Below are 12217 nucleotides of genomic sequence, written 5' to 3' on the forward strand. Positions count from 1 at the left end.
TGCGCAGCTAGGTCTAGTCTATAGACAGAGGAGTGTGGCCACTAATAGCAGCAGATTACGTGACCATATGCAGGTATTGTCAGCAATCAATTACATACGCTATTTCTCACTGTTTATATAGTCACTTTACAATGATTCTGCATTGCAGTGGCTTTTCTTCTTAAACGAAGATCTGATGAGTTTATAGGATTCAGGCACACGATGCATTTCCAATAACACCTGTATGATCAAAACAATAGGATTTACACTAATAAATAAAATGTTACAACATACTGCTATCTATCCAGCATATTGATCCGCCCAATACAGAATATTGCTTCCTAGCCCTGGGCGCTGCTCCCAACGGTTAGAACCTAACATCTCTTTTTCTAAGACCTTAGATACCAGAGAGTTGTTCCTGCGAAACACATTAGAATACAATGCAGCTACATATGGCAGTCACAGGGTTAATGATCATTTCCCCGCCTACTACTCTTTAGTCAATACCGTATAACTCCTTCGCTGCCTGGCAGAGGTTTTGCAGCCCACGTGCATAGGAAACAGAAGCTGATTCGTCGCCTTTAAGTGGGCGTGGTTATCTTGCTACATTGTTGTAGCCTTTGGAACATTGACAGCTGAGCTCTGTGTTCTTCTATGACAGCAGCCTGATCGGTGCTGGTCGTCTGGGTCTTTAGTATTATTATTACTACATCAATATTAAATTCTGATGGCGTAAAGAGTACGCCCGGTGCAGACTTCCCCCTTGTGATATCTGCTTGACAGGAGGAGCACAGCATCAGCACAATGGCAGTGATGTTCCTACACCTCAGAGCTGGGCTTTCATTAAGCCATCTAAGGACGTGTTTACAAATCAGAACCTGGGCCTTCCCAAAATGGAGATGGACTAATATTTCCATAAGGTATCCGAAGCGAACACCCAGGTTCGCCCCAATGCATTCCTTGCCCAAGGTCACTTTTCTGTGCCTGGGGATTAAAGAGTTAACAACAAAAGCCCTGTGTGAGATGCTGGGTCAGAATCATACTGAGGGGGTCTTGGGTTCGGGGTCACGTGTGAGTAAGAGGAGTGCTCCTGGTCTCCTGCAGAACATCAGTTTTATTATTCGTTTAACCCTTCGTGCTTCTATGTTGTTCCTTAAGTTTGCCCCTCTGCTGCTGCTCTTCCCACTCACCTTCCTATCTGCGGGGTTTAGCTTTGTTTGGCTTCGTGTTCTGTTAAAGGCAACAGAGACATCAGGCCCTGCGTGTATCAAGCTTGGCCAGTGGGCTTGCACTCGCCGTGACCTCTTTTCAGAGGAGTTTTGTGTGATGTTTTCCCAGCTTCACGTGAAGGTGCCTCCCCACGCGTGGGACTACACGGAGCGCTGCCTGAACAGGGCCTTTGGGGAGGACTGGAGAGAGGTGCTGAGTTTTCCCAGCCATGAGCCTGTGGGGTCTGGGTGCGTTGCACAGGTGTACAGGGCCTCAGCTGACCTCACCAGGTTCACTCAATTCCAACCCGTGCTGGAGAACGCTGAGCAAGAGTCTGCATTTGAGGCCTGGGAAGTATCAGGGCTCTCAGGGATGGTTGGTCGGTTCTGGAGAAAAGGAAAGAGCAGAGAAAGAGAGGAAGAAATTCTTCACAAACCTGTAGATAACCAGACAGCAAATAGCTCAGAGACGCCTCATCTAATTCCTGTAGCTGTAAAAGTAAGGCCTGGGCTTTTATATGTTCAGGAAGGAACTAAAGAGGCTTTAAACTCAAAAATATTCTCTCATGACTCAGAAAGAGCAGTCGATATTTTTTTTTTAAATGTATTGTTTTGTGGCTCATGAAAATGTTGTGAGAGGTAAACAAAATAGTTTGTGCCAAGCACAGTGTTATCAAGGGCACACACAAAATATCAAACATGTCCCTAACTTCTGCCCATCACACTGTAACCCCTAATCCACAACAACAAAATACCCTCCTATGCTATTAACCCCCTTACCTCCAAAACCCAGACAAACCCCCTACTCTTAACCCCTAATCCACAACAACAAAAATACCCTCCTATGCTATTAACCCCCTTACCTCCAAAACCCAGACAAACCCCCTACTCTATTAACCCCTAATCCACAACAAGAAAAATACCCTCCTATGCTATTAACCCCTTAACTCCAAAACCCAGACAAACCCCCTACTCTATTAACCCCTAATCCACAACAACAAAATACCCTCCTATGCTATTAACCCCTTAACTCCAAAACCCAGACAAACCCCCTACTCTATTAACCCCTAATCCACAACAACAAAATACCCTCCTATGCTATTAACCCCTTAACTCCAAAACCCAGACAAACCCCCTACTCTATTAACCCCTAATCCACAACAAGAAAAATACCCTCCTATGCTATTAACCCCTTAACTCCAAAACCCAAACAAACCCTCTACTCTATTAACCCCATAACCACCACAACCCCCAATACAATTAACCTCTTAACTGTATAACTCCAATGCAAATGAACCCCCTTGTGCTAATTACCCCCAAAATACACCCCTACCATAAAGTGCTCTAAGTTACCAAAAAAAAAAATATGTAATGAAAATAAAATCAATAAAATGGTTACAGAAAAAATTACTGGAAACAAAAAAACACAACATAAAGCCCCTTTGAAAATAAACCCCAATAAAACCTCTAAACATTTCTTGCAGGATACACTTCCTGGGGTCCTTTTATCCCACCCACCACCACAGTCTGCCTGGCTCTTAGTCTTTGCTGACCTCTTTTATAGAGGTGTGCTGGTCATTTAGTTTCTTTCTATTGGCTGATTTTTAAATAAAATCCTCCAATAGCGGATAAAGGCTTATTTTATAACACAATAAGTATTGCTTGATTTGTTATCTGCCCATTGTGTAAAGACCACTAATTACTGACAAGAATACATTTGTAGCACTCTCATACCTGAAAATATGCACCATTATGTATATATATTATTAGAAAGACATCTTTTTTTATTTTTTTTATTCATAACTTTATTTTTTGTTTAAAAGGACATGAAACCTAAAATTTTGTTTCATGATTCAGAGAATATCATTTAAACAACTTTCAAAATGTACTTTTATGATCAAATTTGCTTAATTCCCCTGGTATCCTTTGTTAAAAGAGAAGCAATGCACTACTATGAGCTAGCTACAAACATCTGGTGAGCCAATGACAAGAGGCATCTATGTGCAGCTAGTTCCCAGTAGTGTATTGCTGCTCCTGAGCTTACCTAGCTATGCTTTTCAAGAAAGGATACCAAGAGAACAAAGCAAATGAGATAATTTAAGCAAACTGGAAAGTTGTTAAAAATGGAATGTTCTGTCTGAATTGTGGAAGTTCCATTGTGGCTTTAGTGTCCCTTTTACAATAGCAGATGTCATGCAGCGATGAGACACCTGGAGATAGTCCTTATAATGCATGTACCATATGATGTTTAGTTATGATCCAAACATTTTCTTTCATGATTCAGATAAAGCCTGTGATTCTGTGCTATATTTAGGAGCCCGCCCATTTCTGGAGCACTATATGGAAGCAGTTTTGTAAGATTATTATCTATTTCCAAGAGCACTATATGGCAGCACTATTTCCTGCTATATAGTGCTCCAGATGCCTACCTAGGTATCTCTTCAACACAGAATATCATGGGAATGATAATAGATGTCAATTGGAAACTTCTTTTTTTTTTTTAATGTTATGCTCTGTCTGAATCACAAATAAAATGTTTGGGCTTCATATCCCTTTAATTCTGTTTTCAGATGAGTTGGATACCTTGTGGTTTGGTACAAAGTTAACCCCTGTGCTTCTGAAAGTGACAATATGGCACATTTAATGACACATTTTTGTCAGGTTCTACATCCAGGCCTTAGTCAGCAGGTACAAATGGACCTTCTCCTCATGAAAACCTGGAGCCGACTGCTTGGGATGATCCCGGGGCTCAAGTGGCTGAGTTTGACTGAGATTGTGGAGGAGTTTGAAAAGCTGATGAGCCAGCAGGTGAGTGTGGGCAGATGGCAGAGCCTGGGCATATCTGTGACCTGGCAGCAGGGTCATTTAAAGGGACACTGTACCCAAATTTTTTCTTTTATAATTCAGAAAGAGCATGCAATTTTAAGCAACTTTCTAATTTACTCCTATTATCAATTTTTCTTCGTTCTCTTGCTATCATTATTTGAAAAAGAAGGCATCTAAGCTTTTTTTGGTTTCAGAACTCTGGACAGCACTTTTTTATTGGTGGATGAATTTATCCACCAATCAGCAAGGACAACCCAGGTTGTTCACCAAAAATGGGCCGGCATCTAAACTTACATTCTTGCATTTCAAATAAAGATACCAAGAGAATGAAGAAAATTTGATAAGAGGAGTAAATTAGAAAGTTGCTTAAAATGTCATGCTCTATCTGAATCACAAAATATTTTTTTTTGGGTACAGTGTCCCTTTAACCTGCGCTTTAGCAAACCTGACTTTGTTTAAAGTTCTAAATTAAAGGGCCATTGCAGCTGTCATTGGCTCACCTGACGTGTTCAGCTAGCTCCCAGAAGTGCATTGCTACTACTTCAACAAAGGATACCAAGAGAATGAAGCAAATTTAATCATATAAGTAAATTGGAAAGTTGTTTAAAATTGTATTATCTGTCTCAATCATTAGAGAGAGAAAAATGTACAAAAAGTTTTAATATGTAAGGGCTTTTTATGATAGCATTATTACTTGCTTATAACTGTGCTTTATACCTGCCAAGGGGTTAAACACATATTTAAAGTTAGCTCCAGAGAAGCAATGCACTATAGAGGTCCCTGCCTGGAGATTGTATATATTAAAGAAATACACTTCTTAGGGAAAGACTAAGTACTATTAATTGGCAGTAAGCTGAACTCTAATATTTTATAAAAAAGAGGTTCTGTAAAAGTTCTATTTTTTTAAACTAACAAAAAGTAGGTGTCTGTTTACAAGTTGTCTTAAAGGGACATAAAAGGTCTGATGCTGTAATGTGTTCGGAATTGTATTATTGCACTATTGCTTGTTTATAACTGTGTTTAACCCTTGCAGTAAGCAGCAGAGCACTACTGGAAGCTATCGGAACACATCAGGCGAGCCAATGATAAATGGCATATGTGTAGCCACCAATCAGCAGCTACTCCAAGTAGTGCATTGGTGCTCCTGAGCCTACCTCAGTGTGCTTTTCAAAAAAGGATATCAAGAGAACAAAATAATTTTGATAATAGAAGTACAATGAAAACTCTCTTAAAGTCTCTGCTTTATCTGAAACGTGACAGTTTGATTTTGACTTTCAAGTCATTTTAAAGAAACATAAAAGTGCACAAAGAAAATGCCCTAATGTGTTTAGAATATTAGTTCTATGTAAGTATTCCTGTTTATTTTTATGTCCCTTTAAGGTAAATTAGCAAAAGACTTCCCAAATGGTCAGATGAGTGGGAAGAAATTCTGTATCTATGGCCAGTGTCTTTTAATAATACGTTTTTCCTTTTACTCATTTAGATTGACCTACGGTTTGAGGCCAGAAATCTGGAGATTTTCCAAAAGAATTTTGAAAAACTGGAATTTATAAAGTTTCCCAGCCCGCTCCATCCTTTCATCACTAGGAATGTTTTAGTGGAGACTTTTGAGGTGAGTGATTTATATTAAAGGGACGGTCTACCCCAGAATTTTTATTGTTTAAAAAGATAGATAATCCCTTTATTACTCATTCCCCAGTTTTGCATAACTAACACAGTATATTAATATAACTTTTATCTCTGTGATTACCTTGTATCTAAGCCTCTTCAGACTGCCCCTTATCTCAGTGATTTTGACAGACTTGCATTTTAGCCAATCAGTGCTGACTCATAAGTAACTCCACGAGCATGAGCACAACATTATCTATATGGCACACATGAACTAATGCCTTGTAGCTGTGAAAAACTGTCAAATGCATTGAGATAAGGGGCGGCCTTCAAGAGCTTAGAAACTAGTATATGAGCTTACATAGGCTTAGCTTTAAACTAAGAATACCAAAAGAACAAAGCAAATTTAATGATAAAAGTAAATTGGAAAGTTGTTTAAAATTGCATGCCCTATCTGAATCATGAGAGTTTAATTTTGACTAGACTGTCCCTTTAAGATTAGCATTGTCCTTGTTGGTTATTTACATCAACATATTTGTTAATGGGATCTGAAACTCACAATTTTTTTGTGTGATTCAGACAGAACATATAATATCAAAAAGGTTTCCAATTTACTTCTATTATCAAATTTGCTTTGTTCCCACCATATTCTGTGTGGAAGAGATACCTAGGTAGGCATCTGGAGCACTAAATGGCAGGAAATAGTGCTGCCATATAGTGCTCTTGCAAATGGATAACATTCTTGCAAAACTACTGCCATATAGTGCTCCAGACATGTGCACACTCCTAAGCATACTTTCCCGCTTTTCAACAAAAGATACCAGGAGAACGGAAACCAATTATAATAGAAGTAAATTAGAAAGTTGTTAAAACTGTCGTTCTCTATCTGAATCGTGAAAGAAACATTTTAGGTTTCATGTAATTTTAGGGTTTCTGAAGGTGAAGTAAAACATTTTCTGCACTAGTCCTCTGAGCATAATCCAAAGGTTTATTTATTAAAAAATGTCCTATAAATGTACAGATCCCCCCCCTAAAATAATGCAGGAACAATACAGAGTATAAGGGGCTGTGAGAATAAGATCTACTGCGCATGCGCACTGCATGTGCATAATGTTTCCATCTCCAACCCTTCACAACCCAGTATGTTAGCCTATGATAAGTGTACCCCAGATCATTTTACAAGGGGCACTCTAGGAATTGCCCTTCTTTATTTTGTTTCCGGATGTAGCTATGGCAACCATTAACATATATCACAGGAAGGGCTCTTTATCTCCCCCTCTAGCACTCTTTACAGGGCAGGTTTGTGGAGAAAGAGAATGTGTAGGTATCCTACACTACTGGAGCTAGCCAGTGATTGGTGGCTACACACATGTCTCTTGTCATTGTCTCACCACCTGTGTTTAGCTTCCAGTAGCACATTGCTGCTCTAGAGCTGACTTTACCTAGGTGTTTAATTCAATTGCAGGGGTTAAAACCCCAGTTATATACAAGAAATGGAGCGATAATAAAATGCTTTCACACATTAGAACATTTGTTTTTTCATATTATATCTGTTTAATGCTCAGTCACTGATTCATCTTAGGGTGGGAAATCCTTTAATGGACATAAAACCCCACATTTTTCTTTTACCATTTGGATAGAAAAACAACTTTCCAATTTACTTCTATTATCAAATCTTCTTGTTATCCTTCGTTGAAAAGCAGGTTTGTAAGCGTGTGCACTTTTCGGCAGTACAATATGGCAGCAGTTTTGCAACAATGTTATACAAGAACACTAGATGGCAGCACTGCTTCCTGTCATGTAGTGCTACAGATATGTGCACACTACCTACATAGATATCTCTTCAACAAAGAATTATGACGAGAACAAAGCAAATTTGATAATAGAAGTAAATTGGAATTTTTTTATTTTATTCTCTACCTGAATAATGAGAAAAATGTTGGGTTTCATGTCCCTTTTACATTTTGTCCGGCCTGTAAGTGACATTTGAGTACTGAAGTTGAGGTTCACAGAGATGTAGTGTTCAGTAAAGTGTATTACTGTGAGCAAGTATCACAGAAACAGGTGCCAGGTAAAGTGTATTATACCCAGGTAGGGTTTCCACTCGGCCATGTTTTCCTGGACACTTATGAGTTACACATGGTGCAGGGTGTGCAGAGGGGAACATGCATTGTGCAGCTGGACAGTGACCCTGGACAGCACAATACATGTCCCTCCCTGCACCATGTGTAACTCATAAGTGTCCAGGAAAACATGACCGACGTGCCAACATTGTACCCACTCAGTTTATTTTGACAGTTTTTCACAGCTAGACAATGCTAGTCCATGTGTGCCATATATATATATATATATATATATATATATATATATATATATATATATATATATATATATATATATATACATTGTGATCACTCCCGTGGAGTTATTTATGAGTCAGCACTGATTGGCTAAAATGCAAGTTTGTAAAAAGAACTAAAATAAGGGGACAGTCTGCAGAGGCTTAGATACAAGGTAATCACAGAAGTAAAAAGTATATTAATATAACAGTGTTGGTTATGTAAAACTGGGGAATAGGTAATAAAGGGATTATCTATCTTTTTAAACAATAACAATTCTGAAATAAACTGTCCCTTTAACAGATCTGATACAAGTTTGTAAGATCATGTGATAAATATGATTTCATTTTTGGTCACCTGGGACACATGAAACAAATATCTACCTGCAGAGGTACTTGCTACAAAAAGGTTTAGAGACCGTTATAAATCATTAGAGTATTTTTATTTCCCCTTTTCTATCCGTTTACACAATAAATGTGCTATTGTTATGCTAGTGCTTTGTATTATTGTTTTAGGAAGGTGAGCCTGTGTCCGTTTACCTACAAGAGCCTGACACTTCTCCGATCAAGCAGCGGATAGCCAAAATGGGATCGGACATGTTGCTGAAAATGGTAGGTGATTGTACAATAAAACCAGGCGTGACAAGTCCAGGGGACCTACATTTTGACTACTAGCTTCTTTTACATCTCTTAAAGGGACATAAAACACAAATTGTTTCAGATAGAATATACCTTTTAAAACAACTTTCCAATTTACTTCTGTTGTCAATTTTTACTTAATTCTTTGGGTATCCTTTATTGAAGGAGCAGCTATGCACTACTGGGAGTTAGCTGAACACATTTGGTGAGCTAATGACAACAGACATATATGTGCAGCCACCAATCAGCTGCTAGATCCCAGCTCCTAAACCTAACTAGGTATGATTTTCGACAAAAGGATGGCAAGAGAACAAAGCAAATTAGATACTAGAAGAAAATTGGAAAGTTGTTTGAAACTATATGCTTTATCTGAATCATAAAAGGAAAATTTTGGGTTTCATGTCCCTTTAAGTATGACAAAGGCACCCTAGGGAGTGGAGCAAGCACAATTTTATAATAACAGAAAATGCATAAAAAAACAACCTTTTTAAGTAAAAAACAAATAAAGCAGCTGAAGTGCTCCTAATCGTCTCCTCCAAGTCCCCCGGTGTTCTTCAGTGAAGGCGCTAGGAAGCAGAGAGCTCTGTTGCTAGGAGACGCACCACGTCACAGGCATGAGTAGTAGATAAACAAATCCAAACGCACATTCCCCTCATAGGTAAGGAAAAATAGCAGCAAATATAAAATACATTATTATTGAAACATTTTGTTAAAGGGACAGTTTACACCAATTTTCATATAACTGCATGTAATAGACACTACTATAAAGAATAAGATGCACGGATACTGATATAAAAATCCAGTATAAAATGGTTTAAAGACTTACTTAGAAGCTCCCAGTTTAGCTCTGTTAAAAAGGTAAGTTGGAACACCCACTGCAAGTGGTTCTATAGCAAAAACAGCAGACACTTCCCCCTCCCCCTTCCTCTGCATATGAAAAGACCCTTTACACAAAGAGGAGCAGGCTGGAGTAGGTATACATCAGTATACTTCTAAAACTTTTGGGCTTGGTTAGGAGTCTGAAAATCAGCGCAATGTTATTTTAAAAAAAAAAAAGGAAAACTATACTTAAAAAAAAAAAAAAAAAAAAAAAAAAAAGCTGTATAGCAAAACATTTATGCAAATAAAAATCTAGTGTATAATGTCCCTTTAAAGGAATATCCATAAACCTCAATAAATGTACGATGTGCCTTGCACCCAGCCATGCTTTTATTGAGGTTTGTGGGTATGCTTTTTACAAGATTCTTCTGTTAAATGTATTTTTACTATTTAGCGCTGTTGGTTTTTACTTAAGTAGACATTAGTGCAGAGGTTTTTGTATTTGTAAACCATTTAAAGGGAATCTAAACCCTCTGAGATTGTTACTTTTCATCTCTTTAACAGCTGTCCCTAATTGGTCTCACCAGGAGAGGTCGGATTACAGAACAGTTAGTTACTAAAGTGAAACTAAAACTTTACACTTATTTCCTAAATACTGAAACAACTAATATAACTTTAAATAAACACATATGTAAATCTGTACTTTAGATACATCTTTATGTCTAACTTAGTTTTTTTTGGTATCCCCTAAAGGGACATTAAACCTTAAATGTTTCTTTCATAAATCAGATAGAACATGCAATTTGAAAGGGTGATTTTAGTGATAAAATTACATTTTCTAATTCTTAAAGGGGTTAAATACATAAAGTACTGCTTACGATCTACAGAAACTGCATCTAATGTAGGGCTCAATTAATTTGTTTAAAATCTAGGAGCTAGCCCATATATTTAGGGAATAGGGCCCTCAATCCCTCCTGTATGTGTTTGTAAATTTTGTCCTGTCTCTTACAAGTTTTGTATTGTTTTATTTAAATGAATTGTATCCATGGACAGCGCTGCGGAATATGTTGGCGCTTCATAAATAAAGTATAATATATATATAACACACACACACGAAATATGTGAGTGTGTGTATATGTACACATACATCTGGTGAGTAAATGCCAAGAGACATATGTGCAGCTAGCTCCCAGCAGTGCACTGCGTCTGAGCCTACCTAGGTATGCTTTTCAACAAAGAATATCAGAAGACCAAAGCAAATATAATAGAACTTAAAGGGACAGTCTAGTATAAATTAAACTTTCATTATTCAGATAGGACTTTTAATTTTAATCAACTTTCCAATTTACTTTTATCATCAAATTTGCTTTTTTTCTCTTGGTATTCTTAGATAAAAACTAAACCTAGGTAGGCTCATATGCTGATTTCTAAGCCTTTGAGGGCTGCCTCTTATCACATGCTTTTTAAATCTCTTTTCAACACAAAGAGACAGAAAGTGCACGTGGGCCATATAGATAACACTGTGTTCAGGCACAGGGGGTTATTTAAGATTTAGCACAAAACAATGCTAAATGCAAGACAATAGATAATAAACAGTCACAGTCATGTGATCAGGGGGCTGGAAGAAGGTTCCTAGATACAAGGTAATCACAGAGGTAAAAAAGTGTGTTAAAGGGACAGTCAACACCAGAATTTTTGTTGTTTAAAAGATAGATAATCCCTTTATTACCCATTCCCCAGTTTTGCAAAACCAACACTGTTATATTAATACACTTTTTACTTCTGTGACTAACTTGTATCCAAGCATCTTCTGACTGCCCCTAATCACATGACTGTTAGTTATTATCTATTGACTTGCATTTTAGCCAATTAGTGCAGTGTCTGCCACTAGCCACGAGCGTGATCACAATGCTATCTATATGGCTCACATGAGCTTGCTCTCCCCTGCTGGGAAAAGTAAATAAAATAGAGACGGCCTTCAAGGGCTTAGAAATTGTATGTGCCTCCCTAGGTTTGCTTTCAACTAGAATACCAAGAGAACAAAGCAAAATTGTTGATAAAAGTAAATTGGAAAGTTGTTTAAAATTACATGCCCTATTTGAAAAATGAAAGTTTTTTTTTTTTTTTGGACTTGACTGTCCCTTTAATATAACTGTGTTGGTTATGCAAAACTGGGGAATGGGTAATAAAGGGATTATCTTTTAAAACAATTCTATGGTAGACTGTCCCTTTAGCAGGAAAGATGTTTAAAATTAAATCCTATATCTTAATAATAAAAAATTAATTTACTGTCCCTTTAGTGACGGGACATATTTTTTGTCATAGACCAAAGATTTTTACTTTTGTTATTGATTTAGTTTTTTATTACAGCATCACTAATTGTTTCGGGAGGCTGTGGAGGAGGTGTACAATCAGACAGGGAGACACTGGCAGAAACACAATTGTTAAGGGACATTAAAGTCAAAATTAAAATGTTGTCATGATTCAGAGCATGTTATTTTATTTTAATCAACTTTCAAATTTACTCCTATGACCTCATTTGCTTTGTTCACTTGATGTTCTTTGTTGAAAAACATACCTAGGTAGCCTCAGGAGCAGCAATGCACTACTAGAAACTAGTTGCTGATTGGTGGCTGCACTCCCAGTAGTGCATTGCTGCTCCTTCACCAAAGGATACCAAGAAAATGAAGCAAGTTAAATAATAGAAGTAAACACATTGTAATTACAAGACATTTATGTTGTGTTGCTGTAGAATAACAGATCAGCCAAGTCTTAATGTTCTTAAAACAAATTAACTTCC

General features: G+C 37.6%; 1 protein-coding gene across 1 annotated transcript in view; it reads left to right on the forward strand.

Annotated features, from left to right (window-relative positions):
- Nucleotides 1-627: 627 nt before the first annotated feature.
- ADCK2 (aarF domain containing kinase 2) overlaps nt 628-12217 on the forward strand; it is a 39980-nt gene continuing 28390 nt past the window's right edge. Inside the window, exons 1-4 of the mRNA XM_053719036.1 lie at nt 628-1686; nt 3849-3995; nt 5497-5625; nt 8476-8571. Of these exons, the coding sequence (XP_053575011.1) occupies nt 784-1686; nt 3849-3995; nt 5497-5625; nt 8476-8571 (1275 nt within the window). The 5' untranslated portion in view covers nt 628-783. The remainder of the gene's footprint in view (nt 1687-3848; nt 3996-5496; nt 5626-8475; nt 8572-12217) is intronic.

The sequence above is a fragment of the Bombina bombina genome, chromosome 6 (genome assembly GCF_027579735.1).
Source record: "Bombina bombina isolate aBomBom1 chromosome 6, aBomBom1.pri, whole genome shotgun sequence".
NCBI lineage: Eukaryota > Metazoa > Chordata > Amphibia > Anura > Bombinatoridae > Bombina > Bombina bombina.